Source organism: Nilaparvata lugens, chromosome 7 (genome assembly GCF_014356525.2).
Source record: "Nilaparvata lugens isolate BPH chromosome 7, ASM1435652v1, whole genome shotgun sequence".
NCBI lineage: Eukaryota > Metazoa > Arthropoda > Insecta > Hemiptera > Delphacidae > Nilaparvata > Nilaparvata lugens.
This window is the reverse complement of record NC_052510.1, coordinates 63,053,564-63,079,030: the sequence shown is the minus strand read 5'-3', so window position 1 is coordinate 63,079,030 and position 25,467 is coordinate 63,053,564. Positions and strand designations below refer to the sequence as shown.

The following is a 25,467-nucleotide window of genomic DNA, read 5'->3' as shown; positions in this document are numbered from 1 at the left end:
ATGTTAGTAATAATTTTTCCGTCTTTTATGAAACAAGACGGTGGTCCTCTTCATTAAAATTATATTGTATCTGGGTCAATGACCAATAAGCAAAATATCTACATCATATTGACCAGCCGCTCTATACTGAGCCACTAGCTACCAGAATTCGGACTCAGAAACAATAATGTAATTCCCATTTTAGTTTATCATCCAAGATTACACCAAGGTAACGGGTGTTATTTGTAACTTTCAAAGGGGTACATGTGCAGGGATCACCATTATTCAAATAAAGACACAATCATGATTTTTTATAACTGGGGGATTAAGAACTTTAGTATGGGGTGTTTTGAAGTGTAGGACCACTGTCTTAGATTTATTAATAATCAAGTTCCTATCATGTGACCATCGAAGAATATTATTATAGTCATCTTGAGTCAATTTTTCGGCTATTTCGAAATTTTTATGGGCTACTATCAAAGCGTCGTGTTCATACATAAAAATCTGGTGTGGTACACTCACACAACTTTCCCTGCTCATTGAACTATAAGCCTCATTATCAAACGAGAATAATTTAGGGGAATAACATAATGACGATTGACGGCAACATATTTGCAACTACGATCAGACTACTGTAAATGTGTATATACAATTGTTTTCAGAGTACTTTTTCCTTTATGTGAATTGTGAAATTCGATGATTTTTTTGAAATTTGTCAAAACAGCTGTTCTACAGATGAAATATCTTGACTATGACTGTGTTCTTTTTATAAACTGCTCTACCTACCGTACCCACGGTATATGGAAGAAGAAAAAGTAAAAACCGTGTACCTACCTATCTCATGCACGAGAAGGAGGTTACAAAGTCCATTTCTCAAGGATTGGGTGGACCCCCCATTAGTACCTCAGGAAAAAGACTCATGTCAGTTGATAGAGCTAATAAATAACTATACAGAGTATGGATTTGAAAAAAATCGTTAGAGCCGTTTTTGAGAAAATCGTGAAAAACATGGTTTTTTAGTAACTGTCATTTTTCTCAAGAATATTACGGAGCTCCTGCAATTTTCTCAGAAATGAGACTCATGTCAGTTGATGAAGCTTATAAATAGCTATCCATGGTAAAAATTTGAAGAAAATCGTTAGAACCGTTTTCGAGAAAACCGTGGAAAACATGGCTTTTTAGTCATTATCCGCCATTTTTCTCAAGAAAATTACGGAGCTCCTGAAATTTTCCCTGAAATGAGACTTATGCCAGTTGATAGGGCTTATAAATAGCTATCCATGATATAAATTTGAAGAAAATCGTTAGAGCCGTTTTCGAGAAAACCGTGAAAAACATGGTTTTTTAGTAACTATCCGCCATTTTTTCCGCCATCTTGAATTGAATTTTATTGAATTTCTTGTTGTCGGGTCCTCATGGTATAAGGACCTTAAGTTTAAAATTTCAAGTCGATCGGTTAATTAGGAATGGAGTTATCGTGTTCACAGACATACACACATACACACACACACACACACACACATACACACACACACACATACAGACATACACACATACACACACACAGACCAATACCCAAAAACCACTTTTTTGGACTCAGGGGACCTTGAAACGTATAGAAATTTAGAAATTGAGGTACCTTAATTTTTTTTCGGAAAGCAATACTTTCCTTACCTAAGGTAATAGGGCAAGGAAAGTAAAAAGCTCTCCATTTTTTATCACAGATGGCAATCCATTAACGTAAATGTTATATAAAATAGGAGCTAGTATACTTCCCTGTGGTACTCCTACATCGCATCCATAAGATTGACTTGTGTATTTATCTAATTTTACAAGAAACGAGCGGTTATGTAAATAACTCTTATAAGAATAAGAATTCTTTATTGCCGTTGAACAAAATTAATCGCAATAGGCAGTGTCAATATGCAGTAAAGCTTTAGAATACAAACATACACATAAAAAGTCATATTCAAATATACTTAATAATAAATATAAGTCAGGAAACATTACAATACAATACTATCAAAATATTTAAAAATTCAATAAAATATTATAAAAAAGCAGGCTATTGTAATTATTATTATTTTTGTATGGTACTTGATAAACACCTGGAAAACCACACTGTTACTGATTATACACTAACATTTACTACATTTCAAAGCACCAAACATCATCATGATTTTAAATATTCGTCGACCAAATAGTAACCATTCTGTTTTAAAATCAAACTAACTGCATTTTTAAATCTATTAACAGGCAGGGTTTTAACATTTACTGGCAACTTATTAAACAAAGCGAATTGTAAAAACATGTGACTTTTCAAACTCTTGGTCAGTCTTATTTTAGGGGTAACAATGTTTTCTTTATTCCTTGTATTATAGGTATGGTAATCACTGTGTCTGGGAAAGTTCTGTAATCTTTTTTTCACATGCATAACATTATATAGAATATATAAAGATGGCAAGGTCAGAATACCATGTTTAATGAAGTGTGGCTTACATGATTCTCTCTGGGGAAGGTCTAGGATAGCCCTAATAGCTTTTTTTTGCCATATGAAGACTCTCTTGTGTGTTGTCGAGTTCCCCCACATTCTAACACCATAAGCCAAATGAGAGTGAAAAAGACCATAATATGTCATCATTACTGTATCAGAGCTTACAGAATTTTTCAGTCGCCTCAGAAGATATACTACTCTGGCTAAGCGTTTACATAGACCATCAACATGCTCCTCCCAATTGAGTTTAGCATCCAAGATTATACCCAAAAGTTTCACTGGTTTCAAAACTTCTTTGTCAAGACCTGCTGAGTGTCCCAATTGAAATATTATTTTCTCCGTTTTCTCTTCATTTATCTTAAGCTTATTGGTTGAATACCATGTTTTAGCTTGTACCAAAGATCCATCAAGCTTCTTATTGATATTTTCTATGCTCACATCTGACTGAATTAAGGTGGTGTCATCAGCATACATCACGGAAAGACCCGATACATTGAAGCTAAAATCGTTTACAAATACCAAAAAGAGAAACGGTCCAAGTACCGATCCTTGTGGAACACCAGCATATATATTCAAGAAATTGGAACATTTACCATCTATGATAACCCTTTGCTTCCTAACCTGAAGATAACTTCTTAGGAGACTTAGCTCCTTGCCTACAATACCATAATATTCAAGTTTTTTACATAATATCTCATGCGAAACCAAATCAAAGGCCTTGCTCAGGTCTATTAGACTGGATCCTACCATACATTTCTCCTCAAAGCATTGCAAGATTAGGTCCACAATTTTTTCTTGAACCAATCATAATTGTAACCAGAAATACCAATCTTATTCAATTCATTTAAGAGAAACTGGTGATCTAGGGTATCAAAAGCCTTTGAATAGTCAATGAATATAGCCAGTAAATGTAGTCTATTATTAAGATGACAGTTAATTACATTTGTAAATTCGACAAGAAGCTGTTCAGTGCCTTTACCTTTTTGGAAACCATATTGAGAATTCGTAATTATTTCATTGGCTTTGAGGTATTTGTTCAAAGATGCAGAAACATATTTTTCAAATATTATTTCAAAGATTGGGAGTTTAGCAATAGGCCTGTAATTTGCTAGACAGCTGCGGGGTCCACATTTGTGTATTGGTTTGACTATGGCTTTCTTTAATGGCTCTGGAAAAATGCCTTTTCTTATACTCGAATTAATCAGATTGGAAGTTGAATTACATATTTTTTCTTTTATCGTCTGCACATCGAGAACCCTTATATTATCAATACCAGGAGATTTGTTCTTATTCAAGTTATTGATTATTTTCAAAACATCATCTGAGTTTGCTTTTTTAATTTCAAGGGTACTAGTTATTTTCTATTATTTGTAATAATTAAAACAATTTTAACATATTAAGTATAGTATTCAATTCATTTTGAATAGAATCATTCTTCATGTTGAAATTGTTTATAATCGTTTTAAGATTTCTCTGCAGTATTCACCTTTCAATTGCTAATTATTTTTTGAATAAGCATGTTTTTGGTTTTCACCCCTTTCTACTACCACAAATTTACATTCAAGTGAGTTGCGTTCTTGAAAATAAATATTGTTTTTTTACAAAAATGATCCATTTCATTCCCAAAGAAATCAATTTTAAAGAAATCTATTGTGCTACCCAAAAATTAAAGCACACCATTAATGTTTATAACTACAGGTTTCTGTCTAGGAAGTTTTTTTCATAACAATTAAAATCAGAATGCAATTTAAGCTTTAAATATATTTTAATAGAGAACTAAGTATGTAAAATACAATGAAAAATTAGTTAAATTACATTAATAATCGATTTTAGATTTTTTAAACGTGGATAATGATACGTACACAATAAGTCGGAGGTTTGTGATTAAAATCATCAAGTTAAAATAGTTTTGATCATTCATGTAATGATATTCATGTAATGTTTGACAGAAAATAATAGAATATTATAACTTTTTGTAGCTCAGTTAATCTGAAAGTAACTGAGAATAAGTTGTGTTGAAACAATGTCAATAAAAAACTGATTAAATTCCGAATTCATAAATTATTTTAAAAAATCGATTTTCATAATAAATTAAGAATTGAATAAAAAATTCCATATTGAGATTCATGTTATGAAGTCAGCACCTGATCAACATTGGTTTGCTATCCTTGTCTGTCAATAGACAAAGCAGATAGCTGTATCCTTTTCCAATCCTGCACTGTTGCTAAATCGTTTTTATTTATTTTATACATTGAAAATCACAATATCATTCTGAACTGAAGAATGGTTAGGAAAGGAACATCAGGCTTACAGCCCCAATCTCAATTAAAAAAATGTATCAGTAAATATATTTTATTGGAGAATATAATATATTTGACGTATAATATTGATCATTATCAACAATAATGGACAATGAATATTATATCAGATAAACTGGGATGGCTTGAACCACAATATTATCTACCACAGAAAGCGGTAGAAAAAGAAACATGGAAGCAATGCCGTTCTATCATTTCCACTGACTAACTTGAATCTCACTACAGGACCTGTTTGATAAAAATTTAGAAATCCTGTGATTAATGATAGATTGATTATACAGTGATGTCCATGTTATAATGGCAGTATTCAATGAATGTGGTGTTGCTATCCTTTTCTAACTCCCCAACGTTGCCGGATCGTTTTCAATTATGTAGAGATATAATAAATTAACAGAATATTTTGATCTCAATTAAGAAAATTTATTATTTAATCGTTGAAAAATAGGTTACATTTTCTTGATGAATAAAATATGTTTGATTATTTTAAACAAGAATGAACAGCATAAGATATACTGGTATCAGCTATCCTCTCTAGAAGGCAGTGGCAAGGCAGAGAATCGGTAAAACTGTTCTTCTATCTTTCTCCACTACCATTATAACGTGGACCTCACAATAGGCAGTTGTGCATGTTTCACAGGACTTTCAAAATTTCAAGAAACAGACTCCAGGTTCTTAAAATAATATAGAATTCAAATAAAAACCTACTGTACCGTATTTACATCTTAAACTAGAATGACTGCTCTACAATCAAAATTAGACATAATATTCTGATAAAAACACTACACATTTAATTTCGAAAAATAACATTCGAGAAACAAGTATTACAATGGGTTGATTATTTTTGAGTTTCTTCATAGACACAACAAGCTTAGCATATTGTTTCTTTTTTATAATGAAGACACCAAATAAAAATTAATTAATAACTCATGTACAGAATACCCAAAATTGTATGAACATGAAACCTATGTTAGCCAGTATTTATAGAGATTTTATACATTCAATATTTTTGACCTTGTAATTTATGTTCAATGAGAATGATAAATTAAACTACACAGCGAAATTTACTTCAAACTGTCATAATTTCTCTCAAGTAACTCCAATGTTTCAAATTTAACTAATGCTCAGTACCGGTTGCACAAAACCGGTTTAATTTTAACCGTGATTAACTCCACGAGAACCAATCAGAGAAGCCGTCTTTTCAAAAACGCCTTCTCTAATTGGTTCTCGTGGAATTAATCGCGGTTAAAATTTAACCGGCTTTTGTGCAACCATGCCTAACAGTTTGAAGCGAATCTCACAATAGAATGAACAAATAATAATCGGTTGATAATTAATTAATCAACAATTGATTATCATTAATGGGGCACAATGACACATTGATTATTGTTTTTTGTACTAGTTTTTAATCGAATTGATCATTCGAATTCATAACATCTAACTGCTGATTAAAGCTGCGTTTACACCAAAGTTATTAAAATAATGTTTATTTTTCCTTCCTTATAAATTCTAGATTAAACGGAGCTTGACAAACACATATGCACATCACGTGTATGATAAGTTATGTTCAATCTAATAGAATCTATAAGGACGGAAAAATAAACATTTTGTTAATAACTTTGGTGTAAACGCAGCTCAAGTAAAAAATTTGGCAAGACCAATTAGAAATCGTCATTGGGTCTTTGGCCCGGTTGCACAAAAGCCTGTTAAGTTTTAACCATGATTAGACTCCACGAGAACAAATCAGAGATGTTTTCTTTGAGAGAAGTCTTCTCTGATTGGTTCTCCTGGGATTTAATAAGGATTAAAATTTAACAGGCTTCTGTGCGACCGGAACTTCCAGTGACAAGTAACAAATCAAATTCAAAATTTTATAGCATGAATTCTTGATAGATATTCAACTAGACACATTGATAGAACCAAAACTGTGATCTAATGCTATCCAAGATAATTTTTTCGAATATAATTTGACAATGATATTATCAATAAGTTTATCTAAAATAAAATTCTTCTTTCCTAGAGTTTCAATACAAAATTTTGCAAACTTTAGAACTAACATTCAAGCCTTCCGCACAACACTGCGACGCATGAGGGCAACGATGACGATTTAATACATTTAACCACGCCTTAAAACTTATTCCGTTCCCGTCCCGACGTGCGATTCGCAGTGGAGTACGCAAGTCGTTACAGTGACTCTCAAACGAAAATGGAATAATAGTTTAATATTCTCCAAATGGGCACAAAACAGTAGTTGAAACAGTGAAAATAATTCTGACACAGCAGATGTAGAAAAGCTGGCATTGAAATTTAAATTTTACACAATGATAGATAGATTAAAACACATTGATACAATGAGAACAAAAATTAAACGAAATTTACAAAATTGTCAATAATTAGCAACGAAGCCGAGGAAAATTTTTTCCAAGGAAAAATAGAAATCAAAACTATAAAAAATTATCATGGATAACTTTGATAAACATAGAGTGGCTGTACATAATTGGCAGAAAGGAAGCAAAGTTATTCCGAAAAATATTTCTCGGGCTTACACAATGGCTTAAACTTTATCACATTACCCTAATAAACCAATGATTTTTCTCAATAAAAAAATGTTATTTGACTTATTGGCAAAATATTAGGTAGAACATTTTGAGCTAACAAATATGTTACAAGAATAAGATTGTTCCAAATTTAACCAAATTCAAATAATGAATGGTAATTTGACAAATTTGACATAGTTCTGAAAGAAAAATTTAGTTGAATTTTATAAATTAATCTTAAAATAGACATGCTTTTTTAGTTTACATGTCCTAAATACGATAAATTGAAATGGTAAATGAACAGGAATTTAATGTTTTCACATTACTTCAAATAAATTGATCTAAACACTTTTATGGACGTATTTTTCACACTGCAATATATAAAAAACTACTTGCTTTTGAAAATTTGTCACATCTCTCTAGATATAAGCATAGACTGAATCGACCATTTTCACCATTCGACATAACATGCATTAAGAAATTTAAATTAAGCTTGATTTTGAGTCTGAGAAGCTGATTAATAATAGACTTTCTCAAAACATAAGTTAACTGTAATTTGACGTTGATCTAAATCTAACGTTGATCCAGAATTTGACTTGAATTGGCTAAATCTTGAACTGAAGTTTTAAACTGGATTTCAAAATGTTCACATATTTTTCAACACAAACATAGATACTAAATTGTCCCCACAGACAAAACGTGCATTTTGATTCCAAGTTTTGACTGTACATTTTCAACTAGGCTTGATTTCAACACTCTTACATAGCTTTCAATAGAAACATACATAGCTTTCAAACAAACAGACATAAAGTAAATTTTGGAACCATAAAATGAGTTTAGAAACGGCACTTCAATTGTATATTCAAATAAAATACAAAAATTTGAATTTAATTCAAATAAAATGCTCAATGTAAATTCATTCCAAAGATCCAATTCCTAAGCGACGACTCTAGCAGCGCTGTATTAACGGCTGTTGTCTATTACTGTAGGCTACAGTTGACAAGCATATAGATACATTGTCTATACACCAATTATATACAGGAATAGACTTTGGTAAAGCGTGCACTAGAGTCCTCTCTTAGGAATTGAACCTTCAGTTGATAATCTCAATTTAATCTAAATGGAAATTTAATATTCAGTGTATAAATAATTATAGTCTGTATAAGTGTTGAGACTTTGACAAAATATCCGTGTTGCCAAATTGTGTGCGTAATTTCAATCTTCTCATGCAAACCCATATGACTGACTGTGTTCAAATTGGCAAACCTGCATCGACAGTGTTGTCGAATTGAATATATATATCCTGTCATATGGAATGATTGGAATTTCGCACACAATTTGGCAACACGGATATGTTGTCAAAGTCTCAACTCATTTCATACAGACTAATAATACCCGGTTGCACAAAAGTCTGTTAGCTTTTAATCAGGATTAAATGCCACGAGAACCAATCATAGAGACCTTCTTCTCAGAAAAACCTTCTGTTATTGAAAGAATAAGTGCCGGTTGCACAAAAGCCGGTCAAGTTTTAATCGTGGTTAATTCTACAAGAACCAAACACAGAAGCCGTCTTTTAAAACAATTTGGCAACACGGATATGTTGTCAAAGTCTCAACTCATTTCATACAGACTAATAATACCCGGTTGCACAAAAGTCTGTTAGCTTTTAATCAGGATTAAATGCCACGAGAACCAATCATAGAGACCTTCTTCTCAGAAAAACCTTCTGTTATTGAAAGAATAAGTGCCGGTTGCACAAAAGCCGGTCAAGTTTTAATCGTGGTTAATTCTACAAGAACCAAACACAGAAGCCGTCTTTTTAAAAAAGCCTTTTTGGCTTTGGCTTTCGTGAAATTAACCACTATTAAAATTTAACCGACTTTTCTGCAACCAGACCCTAAGACATTGATGTTGTCGATACCACTATATTTAGCCCACTATAAATATACCACTATTCTAAATATAATGGTATTGGTAGCATCAACGTCTTATTCTTTCAATTATGGAGAAATACCACTACATCTCCTTCCATACAATCAAACGTTTGCACAAAAGCCGGTTAAGTTTTAATCGTGGTTAATTCCACAAGAACCAAACAGAGAAGCCGTCTTTGAAAAAATCCTTCTCTGATTGGTTCTCGTGAAATTAACCACTATTAAAATTTAACCAGCTTTTCACATCTGTGATTAGTCCTCGTAGAATTTAATCATGATTAAAATTCAACAGCCTTTTGTGCAACCGGATCTAATATATTCAATCAATAAACTAAATTCAATTAAAAATTTAAATCCCCAATCATAATTTTTTGAATCAATTTGCAATTTTGACCTTCAGTCGACTTTCTCGACGGACGAACTGTGATTGGTCCTCGTAGAATTTAATTATGATTAAAATTCAACAGCCTTTTGTGCAACCGGACCTAATAGATTGAATTCAATCAATAAACTAATTCAATTAAAAATTTAAATCCCCAATCATAACTTTTTGAATCAATTTGCAATTTTGACCTTCAGTCGACTTTCTCGACGGACGAACTGTGATTGGTCCTCGTAGAATTTAATTATGATTAAAATTCAACAGCCTTTTGTGCAACCGGACCTAATAGATTGAATTCAATCAATAAACTAAATTCAATTAAAAATTTAAATCCCCAATCATAACTTTTGAATCAATTTGCAATTTTGACCTTCAGTCGACTTTCTCGACGGACGAACTGATTGCGTCATAGAACTTTTCCTCGTCCTCATCGGCTTTTGACAGCGCCGCCCCTTCGGTTGACGCCTCACCCTCACCGGCGTCGGCTTTATCCTTCTTCTCGGGCACCCACAGACCGCTATCCACACAGCGCTTCATGTGGTAGATGGCGTCTTCGTTGGACATCTTTGCCAACGTCTCTTGCAGCAGGCCTATGTCCTGTGACTCGAAACACGCTTTCAGCTCCTGAAAATTATATAAAAATTTATGAATTCAGGGCTAATTTATTTTATTAAATAAATTATAAATTTTATAAAATAGAATTGAGTCGGCCTGAGGAGAAAGGGAACATGTCAAAATTTTTCATTATTTTTTTTAATGGTTGAAATGAGTTGTTTACTGTGGGATACATCGATTGGAGTTTAAAGGGAATATGTCAGCACTCTCTTTATACGAGAAACAGATATCGTATTTTTGCTGTACTGGAGTGAAAGGGAACTAGTCATGACACACAATCATGATCCCTTTCAACGCCAAACATTCGAAAATTAGCTGTTTGTCAGTTGTGATTTTTATGCTATTGTTAGGTTACCTTTGATTCACGCGTTGCTTTGAGGTTAGATTGCTTTCGGTTGAGGTGTTTATTGTAAAAGTTGAAGATTGATAATTTATAATATCATCATGAGTAATAGGAAGTTAACAAAAAACTCAATTTTAAGGGGTGAATCTTATATAAGTGCTTATACTGGATTAAAATTGTCTTAAAAGAGTTTGCACCCTAATGACAAAAAACAATCTTGAAATTATCAATACTGTCTTTTATCTGTATTCAGTTTTTTCTCTCCCCTGAAAAATTATGATTTTTGACATGTTCCCTTTCTCTTCAGACCGATTCAATTATAGTACCCTTTGAAATTAATAGATTAAGTGCCGGTTGCACAAAAGCCGGTTAAATTTTAATCGTGATTAATTCCACGAGAACCAATCAGAGATGGTCTTTTTGATAAGACGGCTGGCTTCTCTGATTGGTTCTCGTGGAATTAATCACGATTAAAATTTAACCGGCTTTTGTGCAACCGGCACTTAATCTATTAATTTCAAAGGGTACTATAATTGAATCAGTCTGAAGAGAAAGGGGACATGTCAAAAATCAGAATTTTTCAGGGTAGAGAAAAAACTGAATACATATAAAAGGCAGTATTATCGATAATACTAATCGAGATGGTCTTTTTGATAAGACGGCTGGCTTCTCTGATTGGTTCTCGTGAAATTAATCACGGTCAAAACTGGCTTTTGATTTGTGCAACTGGGCCTAAGAATACAAATTATAACAACTAGTTTCAGTGTTCATACCATCGTCAGGTTATCTTTAGTTGTTATAATTTGCATTCTTAATCTATTATTTTATTAGTTTCAAAGGGTACTATAATTTATTCTATTTTATAAATACATAAAAATAGATGTGAAAATGTACGAAATGGATGTAAAAATTAAGAAAAACTGTTGTAAAGATCAATTGAACATACCCAAAAATGAAAACATATTGAGGAAAGAATAAAAATCAATAGAATGAAGACAAGACACAATTTGAGAATACTTCTTGGTAAATTGAAGCAAGATTTTGAATTTGAAGTGGAGTTCAATGTCTTCTAGAATTGTAGAAGCTGCAATAGAAGATGCTGTATATTATTGTAGTTTATTATAGTGAGGTCCACGTTACAATCGCCGTGTTTCATTAGCAATGGTATTGCTATCCTTGAAAGACGTTGTCGAACCTCTGCTTTGTCAATGCCTTCTACAGACGGTAGCTGATATGGGTTTATTATAATGTAATATTAACTGTTCATTCTCTTTTAAAATAATCAATTATATTTTATTAAGCAAGAAATTATATTTATCAATAATTTTATAATGCATTTTCATAATTAAGATGGAATATTTTGTTAATTAATTAATAATTCTACATTGTTAAAAGACGATCTGGCAACAGAGCAAAGCGAGAGAGATAGCTCTATCCGCTTTGTTGAATGATAGACAAGGATAGCAATACCATTGCTAAACAAACACTGCCATTATAACTTGGACCTCACTGTAACCTTCACACACATTGATTTTTTTCGTACGATTGTTTGCCTTATAAATTCTATTAGATTAAACAGATAATGTTTGTCAAGTTCAGTAGACCTCACTATAGTAAAACTGACCTCAGGCAGAGTTTCCATGACTTCAATGGGGTCCAACCCGCCCGGCCCCAGCCTCGCCAGTCTCTCCTCCTCCTCCACCTCCTTCATGGCCTTCTCCAGCTTCTCCTTGGCCCTCTTCCTGACTCGTTCGATGAATGCCTCAACCTCGTCGTTAAACGACTGCTTGTACTCGGGCTCAGCCACCTGGATCCTACAAACCATGACAAACATCGGTTATTTCTATATTTAAAAATGAATGTTAGTTTGTGTGTTTGTGTTTGTTTGTTCCCTATAGACTCGGAAACTACTTGACAGAACGGCATGAAACTTTGGGAATATTTTGTGTGAATATTGGGGATGGTTTCTGACCAGAAATTTTAATAGGGGGACTAATTGGGGGACCTATATTGGTCTACGACAATAAAATCTATTTATTTATTTAATAATAATTATTTATTAATCCATTTTACAGACCTATGTTTTTGAAATTTTAGGCCGAGTGTCTACTTATAATTTAGCATCTAAAGTTACCAGCTGTATAATAAACACGTCACCCTGTGATCAATTGTGTACTGGTATTGAAACGGTGGTTTGGAGTTGAAGTTAGTGTACCGTAGTTGATTGGTACCAGCTGTAGATAATCGTTCATTAGAAGACCTATACAAATAATTATCACTCCCCTATCATTGAGAAACTGGAAAATAATTATTCATCTCATGAAAGAGAGTTGTTCATATTGCAATCATTAATTACTGAAGAATGACCGAAAAATTTACTTTTTTTTAAATTTAGCATAGCTTATTCATCCTAAAATTGAAGATGGAAAGAATATGGAATTCTGTGTAATTCATTGTACATCGCATATTTCCTGGACCATTTATTGACAATCAACAACTATGAAAACATAAAATTCATATTTGAAACACTGATTTAACCTACCGGTATCTATTTTTTCAATTCAACACTTTACTGATAGATATTACTACCAATTGATCGAGAATATGTTGCAATGTCGGAATAATAAATGCTGCATGACTAAGCACATAGGAAGTCCGTATAAGATGTAAATGAAAATATTGATTGTCAGATAAATTTAATGATTCACCAAATAAAGTCAAGTGTGACATGAGATACATTGACTTTTTGGCGGTACGAAGTTCTCCGGGTAAGCTAGTCTATAAAATATAATAAAGGAAAGAATCGTCTTTTACACGTAAGGAATAGGAAATACACGAATGACGCATCATCACGTCTGAACTACTTGACTGATTAGCTTGAAACCTTGCATATATATTCTTAATTTACCATGAATGATTATATTCCTCTTTTCAATTCTTCAAGATTTTATTACGCTGAGTGTCCAGTTTGTCAAGTTTTTAATTAAATCCTTGCGGAGCACGGGTTACCTGCTAGTCTATAATATAATAAAGGAAAGAATTGACTTATAACGGGATAGGAAATACACGAATGACTCATCATCACGTCTCAACTACTCAACTGATTAACTTGAAATTTTAGAGGAGTCAACTCCTGTTCCATGGCTTCCAGTTATAGCCCCATCACAGTTTCGTAGAGAATAGCACCTGAAGAGAGAATTGAAGACGTGCCTACACAATCCGAAAACGACGATGTATGATGATATCCCACCCTTTCCACAAAGTACCCCCAAGTCGAGAAATCCTCCATGGCAGATGTACCCAAATAGTATTGTGTGTGGCAGCATGAATGAGAGGTGGAGATCGAAGTGGGCACAAGATGCACCCACTAATAACTTCCTAGTTGAAGAACAACTGAAAGAGTGCATGAATTAGATCTCCAGAGGAAAGAGTGAAGTGCTTTCAATCGGATCCGTGTGGGAAGGAAAAGGGCGATGCGCTAAGGAGCAAAAGAGATGGGGCCTACTGCAGTCAGATTTGTGTGCGTGTGGCCAAACACAAACCGTGAGCCACATAGCTGCTGAATGCCCAATCCATTCATTTGAGGGAGACCTAAGAGAGCTGCATGAAGCCACAAACAGAGCTGAAAACTGGTTGAAGCGGCTAACAATAGAATTATGAGTGGCTCTGGAAGAGGAACTGAATATTTTTATTTTTGGCTAGCTAAGAACCGGATATTTTATGTTTTGAAGACGAGGGTCTAGACCTGATTTTTATTTTCAAAAAAAAATTTTTAAGGCTAATGTTGGCATCAAAACCATACGATTGAATTAATGAATGAACCCGAAAATTTGCATATTCCTAATTTACCGAGGATGGTTACAGGCCTGTTTCAAATTTTTCAAGATTTCAGTAGGTCAAGTTTTCGGTTTGTCAAGTTTTCATTTTGACCCTTGCGGAGCATGAGTTGCCTGCTAGTAAATTAATAAAACACGACGATTTGGTTATTTGTTACAAAAACTGCAAAAACTAGAGATTAAACTATTTTTCTAAAAAAAACTTACTTTGAGAAGAAAGCTCCCACACAAGCGCGGGGATCCACTTCTAGTTGTTTGGAAAGTTCGAGAATATATTGTATGCAAATGCTCTGGTGAGCCACATGCCGTACTAGGTTTCTTTTCTGCAAACAAAACAATACAATAGATAGAGTAAACATTGCAAATATTAAAGTGTAAACGAGAAAGAAAAATTGGAACAATTTCAAACGACAACTCAAAAATGTACATTTTTTATTCTAAATTTAAATTTAAAGTCTTCTTATTTTGAAAATTATATGATTGAAAATAGTAATATTATTTTTCTATGATAAAAAAGGTTAAAATATTCCAAGACTTACAAAACTTATATCTCTACTTATTATTATTACATCAGAAATTGAACTGACCGATTATTGCTGATAAGGTATTTCTGGGATTTACTCTTACTACAGCGGAAAGCATTATTACATCACAATTTATGGTATTAAATGATAGACTCCTATATTAGTCATCTCAACGAGCGATTGCATCAGAAATAAGTGATAACTCCTGTAGAAAGGTTGAAATGGATGAATAAGTATTGTTATTTCCACACCATAGGTGAGTGATATTTTAAACATTATTTTTACCTAACCTCCACATCCATATAAATAAAAATCGAGCCTCAAATTTTGACATTTAATAACTTTTTTATGTGTGCACCGAATCTGATGATTTTTTTTAGTTGTGTTCGTTATGTCCAGGGCCAGGTTTATGGCCTATTAAATTTATAATCCGACTTCAGGACTTTTTCTTACGGTGCATAGTTTACATGAAATCCTTACGGGAGAAGATTTGTGAGCTGGCCACACACAGAAATAAAAATCACCCCTCCTGAGGTGTGCATCCAGTTAAAGTTTGTCATAAGATGCATTAAACTATTTGGCGGTATGAAGTTCGCCGGGCCAGCTAGTTGATAATATGAAATCTTCTGAATTTTATTAGATTAAACAGATGATGTTTCTCAAGTTCCGTTTTAGGCTAGCTACACATAAATCAATTTTTGTTCGTACAATATTTTGCCGTCCTTATAATGGCCGGGACACACATGACCGCACCGAGCCCGCGCCGACGTACGGCCGAGTGTCGGGCGTACTACGGCGAGTGAGAAAACAAAGGCTTTCAAATGTGAAGGGACACATATCATACTACCGCACCGCGCCAGCAGTGTCGCCGTGTTTGTTGCCCGCGCCGTCACCGACTAGTAGTTCAGTTTACTTTTTACGGTGACTGTGCGGGCTCGTTTAACATAGAGAGTGAAAAACTTATTGAACTTATTGATGATTAACATAATTCAATTTGGATTTTCGTTTAATAGTAATTAGAAAAATATACAGAGTGTTTCAGAAGTGGTGTAGAACATTTAAGGGTATTGTTCCTGGTGAAATTTGTCATAGAAAAATTTAAAATGGCCGCCATTTTGAATATGTACATCGAAAATTTTTCATTTTATTTTTTAAAGTTGAGTCTTTATAACATAAATATTCATTCCAAATTTCAGATCAATACATATTTTCGTTCTTGTGATAGAAATTCCTAAGTGAAAAAAACAATATGGCAGCTTGGATAACCGAGTTTTGGACACTTGAAATACGACATTTGTAGTCTCCTATCATCCAGGAACAATACCCTAAAATGTCCGACACTACTTCTGAAACACTCTGTATAAGTGAAATGTGTCAATTCTGACCTCCTCCATCTCGAGGTTGATGCACCATATGACGAGATAGTTAGCGGTATCCTCGCAGACGAGATGCGGATGCTCGCTGAGGAACTGCTTGCTGTCGTTGTACTTCTGCAGCATGCCGAACTTCTTCAGGTCTTCTCGTTCTCCTTGATGAACACCTTCAGCCGCTGTTCGCGCTCCTCCTCACTCAGATTCTCCTCCCGTCGCTCCGGCTTTGTGTTCACTATTGTCTTCGTGAAGCCCGGCTTGCTGATTGTGTCCACGTTCCAGGGTGTTACCTTAAATCGACAATATTCCCAATCATTAACACAATACGGTTCACAAAATAAATAACACTAACTAAGCCCGGTTTTCACTAGTAGGGTTCGTTGTCAAGTAACTGACATACCAACTCTACCGAGCTAACTGTTTAACTGTTTAACTGATTAACTGTTTTCACTACATTTGAGAATAGTAGGTGGTAAAGTGTGTTTTTAGTGAACAGAACTAACCTTAAAATGTCAATACTTTTTAATAAATTAACTCTTGTACTATTAACACATTGTAATAAATTAATACTTTTTAATAAATAACAATACTTCTTAAACTTGATAGCCAACGGCACGACTCTACTCTACTAGCTCGAGACTGTTTTCATTAGCATAGTAGTGGTAGAGTAGAGTGAGAAGCGGTCGGTGGGGGAAGGCAAATGGTAGAGTACTATCCCACGGTGCTATCCCACTCTACTGAAAACTTGTACTCCACCATGAAAGTTTTCATAGGGAGAGTTCACAAGATAGTTAGCACTTGCCCAGGGAACTCCACCACAAACTCTACTAATGAAACCCAGGCTTTATAAATTTAAAGCGTGCATCCACCAGCATTCCTGTTAATAGATTTCAAGATTTTAAAGCCGTCCTTCAAAAATATTAATTAACAGATAATTGGCCCGGTTGCACAAAAGCTGGTTAAATTTTAACCGCTTTTAATTTCAGGTGTTCAAGAAGCAGAAATCTGGACAATGAAGAGTTGTGTCGATTGTATCAACATGCTGATATATAGTCACAGTGATTGATTGATTGATTGATTACTTTATTTATGTAGATTACAATATATACTGGCTTATACACTTATATACAATAGCTTACAATACAGCAGAATTATAGATGAATTTACATAATATAGACTAAGAAAATAATTATTGAACTGTATATGATATGAAAAAGCAATTTGTAATATAATAACTATAGATAATAATTATATTGTTATGCATCTACATAAATTGGCGGAGCTTTGGACATATCAATGTCCATTCTTCGGAAAGAATATTAAAAATATCCTCCCCACTAACTCTCTACCAAAACGTTAATTACGTTATTTAAACTAAGGATTTATTTATTAATCGAAATATTGTAAACGTTTTAATCAATATGAGTGTGAACAATATGAGTGATGAGAGTGCGCAGACTAAGATGGGCAGGACACCTGATGACACATACCCACCCAAGATGGCGATCAATGGCAAGGAGAAAGAGGAGGCGACTCAGGACAAGACGGATGGATGTGGTTGACCAGGATGCGGCAAAAGTTAGCATTATTCAAAGTTATTTTTGTCATAGTCATTCAATCTCAGCTGTTTTCCATGCAAGAAATCAAGCCGGTAAACAGCTGTTTGCAGAACAAATAAACACATGATTCTCATTACAGCATACTGTACTGTAATGAAACCACATGTTTCCTTTACAGTCGATTATGTTTCCTAGTTCCGAAATAGGAACAGCAAAACTGCTACAATAAAACACCTTCAGCGCTCCATGTGGAAGTTTTGTCAAATTCTACAAAATTTCTGATTCGTAATTTGTAAACTAGCTTGTGTTTATAGAATGCATGTAGTAACTTCAGCACAAGCAGGTAATGTTTTCTATTTCTCAATTATTATTCTTTAGATTATTATTATTATTATTATTATTATAATTTTATGGCCTTCATTGGACCACTGTAGTCAGTATCTTCCATCTTTACTCCGTCCTCTCTCAGCCCAATATTTCTTCATTCGTTCAGAAATTAATTTCCTTTCCTCGTCCGAAATCACTCTTCCCATTCTGTGTCTGACTTTGATCTGCAGTCTGGTCTGTTTGTCCTTCAGGATTCTGATGTTGTCCGACTTGTTCTTCAAATCTTCGAATGTTATATTCAACTCTCTCATATCCTCCTTGAGTTCTTCAATCCATTTTATATTTGTTTTACTTTTCCACAACTTTTCAATAATTCTTCTGCTTAGTCTGTCCTCGGAAGCTCTAATCAGGTGACCGAAGAAAGATATTCGCTTTTTTTTTATTGTACTTGTGACAGGTTCAATTTCTTTGTAAACAGTTTCGTTGGAAGCTAATCTCCAGTGTCCATCTACTTGATAGTTCTTGTTAATACAGGTTCTGATGATTCTTCTTTCGATTTTTAGTAATTTGTCTATTGCGATGGTATTGGTAGTTTTAAAGATGGTTTCACTTGCGTAAGTTATTACCGGTTGAGTGACTGTCTTGTAATGCTTCAATTTTGTGGCTATTGATAGTGATTTCTTGTTGTAAGTGTTCTTTGTGGCATACTGTGCTCTTCTCAACTTATTCAGTCTACTGTCCCACGTTCGATTCTCATTGAGATTGTAGGTTATGATTTCACCTAGATATTTGAAACTGTCTACAATCTTTATTTCTTGATCTCCTATACGGATTTTCTTTGCAAGAGGTGGATCAGTTAGCATGAGTTCTGTTTTTCAAAAGATATTTTAAGGCCAATCTTCTGAGAAATAGTCTGTAGTGTATTTATTTGTTTCTTTGTTTCTTGAATATTGTTAGCAAGCAGTGCAAGGTCATCAGCAAATCCCAAGCAGTTCAAATTTATATTATCTCTAGAAGTTCCAACTTTGATATTTTTTGGATTAATCTTATACCATTCTCTCATTATATATTCCAGGGCACAATTGAACAACAGTGGCGACAGGCCATCTCCTTGCCTCAAACCTGTTTCTACTACAAAAGATCTGGACAGTTCCCCTCTGATTTGATCTTGGACGTTGTATTCGTCAGTGTTAGCTCTATCATTTTTATAAGTTTTGGATGGAGTCCTAAGTGTCTCAAATTTTTAACATTGATCTTCTGTGGATGCAGTCGTATGCTTTTTTAAAATCTATGAATGCAATTGAAAGAGGCTTATTTCGTCTTCTGTAGTACGCCATGATTAGTTTGAGCGTGATTATTTGTTCTGAACAGCTTCTCCATGGTCTGAAGCCACCTTGATATTCACCAAGTTCCTCATCCAGTTGAACTTTAATCCTGTTATATATGATCTTTGAAAAAATTTTGTAGGTGCAGTCAAGGAGAGAAATTCCTCGATAGTTGTCTGGGTTGCTCTTGTCCCCTTTTTTGTGTAGCGGATTGATTACTGCTTCAGTCCATTGTTCTGGGAGTGTTTCAGTAATCCAGATCTTTGTGAGTGCCATATGTAGAGAGGTTCGCGTTGAAACACTAGCATGCTTCCATATTTCCGCACTTACTTGATTTTCTCCACACGCTTTGTAGTTTCTCATTTCATTTATTGCTCTCTCCACTTCTTGAAAGGTCGGTGGATTTATGTTCTCAGCTTTTGTTTTTATCGGGGTGTTTGTGTTGATCTGCAGGAGGCTCTTTGGTTCCTCACAGTTTAAGAGCTTATGAAATGCTTCCGCCATTATTTCTGCGTTTTCCTTATTATTATGTGCCACTTTTCCATTTTTATCCTTCAGTATCAATGTAGGAGGATCGTATTTATGTAGCTGCCTACTGAATGTCTTATAATAGTCTCTTGAATTCCTTTTGTGATAATCTTTCTCGATGGAGTTAATCAAATCTTTTGTATACTGTCTCTTGGTCCTCCTGATGAGCTGGGAAAATTTTTTCCTGACATTTTTTAGATTGATAAAATTATTTTCTGTCTTCTTATTTTGAAATCTTAGCCAGGCTTGATGTCTCTCTTCAAGCATTTGGTCACAATCTGCATTCCACCAGGTGTGTTTCTTACGTGGACTTAATGGGGCTTGCATGTTTCTTCTGCATGTTGTTTCAAAATTGGTAGTAATTCTTCAAGGTTGTCTGTCAATTTTGTTGCTTTTGTCATTTCTTGGTATTCTCCGTTTCTAATTAATTTTTGTGGGTCATAAGTTCTTTTTTCTTTAAATGTCCTCTGCTTGCAATTTTTGAGTGGAGTGAATTTTATTTTGATTTTAATCAGATAATGGTCTGAACCAGTGTCCGTTCCTCGCAGAACCTTTACATTATGTATCTCTTTATGAAAGGTCTTATCCATACACACATGGTCCAGCTGCCATTCTCCCCTCTTCCAATCCGGGTGTTTCCAAGTTTTGAGTTTATTCGGTTTTCTTTTAAAATAGGTTGATTTGGAAATAAGACTGTGAGTTCTGCACAGCTCCACAAGCCTTTGACCGTTTCTGTTTGTGTGTTTCTGTGGAGCCCATTTTCCTATTACATCTCGATACTTCCTTTCTCTACCCAACTGAGCGTTGAAATCTCCAATCAAGATCTTGACATAGTTCTTATTTATTTGGTTTATTGTCTGATCTAACAATTCCCAAAAGTCTTCCACCTCCTGTACACTCCTTACTATAGAGTTTTTTACATTAGTTGGTGCATGTGCATTAATAATAGTGTACACTTTGTTTGTTGTTTTTAGAGTCAGAGTTGCTATTCTTGATGATTGAGCTGTGAAGTCCATTATAGAATCTCTTTAGATTATTATGACAATAGTATATTTCGCACCTAGAGCAGAAAATGAGATTTTTCCAGCTCGAAACCGGTTTTCAAGTCCGAGGCCGTAGGCCGAGGACTAGAAAAGATTGAGAGCTGGAAAAACATTTTTGCCCGTGGTGCGAACGATATTTTTCGCCACACTACAGGTATTGCTGACAAAATAAATAAAGAATACAAAATAAAGAATACTCGTTAAGCTATCGTACCTATCTCTTGATTTTAGTGGTAGAGAGATTTGCAGTCAGGATTTCAGATTCTTTTAAAATTTCACTTGGAATACCACAGTCATCTTCAAGCATTTTTGAAAATTCGGAATGCACTAATCAACAATAAATAATTGAATAAAACTGGTTGCGAAGCGAATTAGTTTGATTCGAAACTGGAACTGAAATCATGGCTACTTCAGCTGATGATGAAAGTGGCCACTCGCCCGATCTAGCGGATGACTTATTAACTTCTTCCATGAGCGGCTGGAAAGAGACAACTTTCTGGCCTAGCCCGGAAAAGAAACCCTTTTCTGACGTCGTCTGCAAACAAGGTCTTTCAGATCTACGTAGGGACTGGAAAACAGCTGCTTTCTGTGCAGTGTGGCGAAAAAAATATTGTACGTGACTTGGACGTGAATGTCTTTTGCAGTGCTCGAATGAACTTCTAGTCGAGGATAACGCCTCAACTAGAAACATCATTCTCGCCTGCAAAAGACCCCTTCCCATCCTTGTAACGTAAGATACTATTTGGGAAGGAATGTTTAAAATTTGATAAAACTATTGCCCTGCTTCATCCAATGCAAGTTTTTTCATTGAGATCCGATGTAAACTGTACAAGTGAGGTACCGTATTCTAAAAAGAACGGATGTTTTGACTGTCTGTCACAGTCTCAAGTTGACTTATGGGACACCAATTCAATATGGCCTACTGCTACTAAGCACTCTTGAAAATTACAGTATTTGATACAATAATAATTATTGATAACGTACCTTTTCTTTTTTGTTGAGATCCTCTTCTTGTTTCTTGAGGTTGGCACCCTCGATTTCTAGCTGATCTAACGCCTTGCGCAGTTCACTAATATCGCCTCCCTGTTTCTCAGTCTCCATCAGTTTCTTTTGTGTGCTTTCCACCTTCTGTTTGTGTCTGCAAATTTACAAAACAAAATAAATTTAATGACGGAATAAAGCCAATTTTAGAGAGTAAAACAGCATCTGTACAATGAAGAATGTAATTAAAACCATAAGGTATAATGCAGTTTTGCTAAAGAAGTGATATGGTGAAAATTTGACATCATTCTTCAATATTTGTTTGCCCAAGCTTGTAAAATTTGAGTTGGTAATTCAATTTACTTTAAACTTTGCTACAGAAAAAAACAATTACTGATTGTTGGATGAAAAAGATGTTTTTGAAAAAAAAGTTTTTTGACAATTTCTTAGTCTTTTTCATCCAATATGAATAATTACCACAATATCAACTTCTCAACTACAAAAAAAAAAGAAATAATTACTGATTGCTGCAGAGGAACTCGATATAGTACTCCCCTCTTTATTCTTTATTCATTTATACAATAAGTACATTATCGTAATGATAGAGAGAAAAGGAAAAATAAGATAACCTTGTGCTATTCCTCTCCCAAATTCAGATAACGTAACACATACGGTAGTCCGAAACAGGTTAAATCTTGTAGTACTTCAATATTAACTAAATTATAAGTCCTCAGATATTTTCACAAAGTAGATTTTAAAATTTATATGCTTCAAAACTAAACAAAGAAGAAATATTTCACTCTATTATAACTAAAATATGAAATATTATAGTTTAGTACATTCCCTGTTATGGTAATTTCTATCTGCAGTCCCTTGAAACTTCTATGTAGCTTTTAACCTTGATACAGTACACCCCGATTTAGTACAGACCTTGTAAAAGTAATTTGTTGAGCCGTCCCTTGAGATGTACTAGGCCTATATATAAAAGCTCCACCGTATTAAAAGAACTGACATCTCATAATAAGAAAATGGTAAAGGAGCCACCTGTCTCAAGAACGCTCTTTATTTTCAATATTGGAGTTTCTCAAGTATCAAATTGAGGCTACAGTAAACATCAGGCTAATCTCCAATGGAAACATTATTTTTGTATTAAGAGAATGAAATTGCAATTAAGTGCCTTTCCATGTCCATAGGGCAATAAAGTCCCTCAAGTATTTGTATACCCACAGAATTCATCAAATGCCGGCGCTTCACTCTCGCCGAATTCGTACGAATCACGGCGAGTGTAGATGGCTACATGCTTCTGCTCGCCTTCACTCGGCTCAAATACCTGTAATGCCTAGTCCACACTCTTGCCAAGCTGGTGAGCTAGGCCACGTTGGTCTTGTCATGCACACTGCAATGTGACCAGTGCCTGGATGCTCGGCTGGCCACACGCCTTCACTCGCCTCGGCTCCACAAAAATCTAAGCGAAGGTGACGCTGGCATCCACACTCTCATGCACGTCGTCATTTTAAGTACTTGTCGAGTGTGTGGATGCGGCAAGTGAAGGCGAGCGCTGGCAAAAAAGCCATCCACACTCTCGCGCACGTCGTCATTGTAAACACTTGTTGAGTGTGTGGATGCGGTATAAGACAGAGGTTCAAAGGAGCAATACTCACGAGAACTTTACAGATAATTAATACTTGCGGTCGTTGCCAAGGACTGGGATGTCCAGATAGACAGTTTCTGAATATTTTCCGATTACTGTAGAATAACTTGAATTATAACTTGGGCCTCACTATAGTTGTCTTTTCAATGAGCAAACCAAGATGCTTGTTTTCCCTCATTTAGTTTGAGCTCGTTGGCAAGAAAACACAACTCAGCATTTTCTACGAGTCTGGCGGACTCTTCCCTTTCCTATTTCACAGTGAAACCTCTGGAAATCAGGGTGGTGTCATCCGCAAATAGCACTGACCCCTGACTGCTTCAAGTACAGAAGTTTCACAGTGCCAGGCTTCATGTTCTGAGAGCCCTCATGTCACACCCCAAGGTTGTCCCATTTCAAGAGATTTACTAAAAATTACATACATCCCTTTAATACTCTACAAGCTTACACAATGCACGAATTTATTAAATTTAAAAAAAACTTGCAATTTGATGTTCTGAGAGCCCTCATGTCACACCCCCAGGTTGTTCTCTTTCAAAAGATATACTAAAAATTACATACATCTCTTTAATACTACCCTTCGAGCTTACACGATGTACCAACTTATTACATTAAAAAACTTACAATTTTTTAGATTGCTCGAACTCCTCCTTCTCACGTTGTTGTTGCTCCATGCGTTCGATACGGGCCTGATGTCGCCATCTGAACAGAGAGGGACTATCGATGTTTGGATGTGTTTCATCTTCGTCATCGGATATCTAGGAGTTATTAGAAATATAGATTTGAATTCTATCATAATTGTAACAAATATAGATTTTCAAAGACTAATTAGATGTCACAGCACCCACAATTACTACGATATGTTTGGTATAAACAGTTGAAGGTATTATTGCTTATAATTATGCATAACATTACCACAGACACAAACTTTGAATGTAGCAGTTCTTATCTGTGATAATACCGGTACCAATGTTTAGCCAGATAAATCTCATTTACAATTTAATCTAAGGCACACAATAGAGTTAATTAAAACCAAAGTAAACTTAAAGGATTTTTGACAATTTATTGTTTTTTGCAGCAAGAACACTGGGTCTTCTGCCACAGCAGGTATAAAGGTAAAGCATCCCAAACTATTGGATAGCCCATATGTAAAATAAAAATTGGTCAGCTCTTCTTGAAGTTTCAACTTCTAGGCTCTATTCAAGTTTGTTTGCTAGAGCGATATAATATTATTGGAGTTAGTTGTTGAGAGTTTAGATAAGACAGGCTACTGTTTTCAAGATTAAAAGTAAAAACATGAAAGAACAAAGAATAATTTTCAAGCTACAAGGCCACTCCTGATTTTATGTATGTTAATAAAAAATAGCGTTTGAACTGAGAAAATATAACAGGTTGTATTATTCAATGAGAATACATTGTTTTAAACAAAGTCCAAAAACAGTTTCACACAAGATAATAGCAGAAAACATGCTAGCCTATAAATTATGCAGATAATACCTACGCTTACCAAATGTAGTAAATACGGTACAAGACCTACAAGATGAATGAAAGACACTGTTATTTTAGTTAGAAAAGGGAGATTTTATGGAAATATTACCTCTATATCCTTCCATTTACTATAATCCACCATTTCAAATGTATTTCAATAGCATGCAAATAACTAACCACACATTTACAAAGTTCTCGAAAACGATGAAAACTTGGAAATTTTATCGATACATCAAAGA

At 34.6% G+C, this 25,467-nt stretch overlaps 1 protein-coding gene and 1 long non-coding RNA gene across 2 annotated transcripts; one reads left to right on the top strand and one right to left on the bottom strand.

The window, feature by feature from the left end:
- Positions 1 to 36: 36 nt before the first annotated feature.
- Positions 37 to 13,300, top strand: LOC120352504. The gene is made up of 3 exons (XR_005571888.1): positions 37 to 168; positions 3,875 to 3,878; positions 13,290 to 13,300. It is a non-coding gene; the product is annotated as an uncharacterized LOC120352504 (long non-coding RNA).
- LOC111058201 (hsp90 co-chaperone Cdc37) lies at positions 9,916 to 25,467 on the bottom strand. Its single transcript, XM_039433371.1, is given in 8 exon segments — positions 9,916 to 10,265; positions 12,224 to 12,413; positions 14,643 to 14,758; positions 16,345 to 16,475; positions 16,478 to 16,619; positions 22,096 to 22,249; positions 24,365 to 24,498; positions 25,338 to 25,467. Coding segments are annotated over 8 exon segments (1,152 nt in total). The 5' UTR covers positions 25,371 to 25,467; the 3' UTR covers positions 9,916 to 10,013.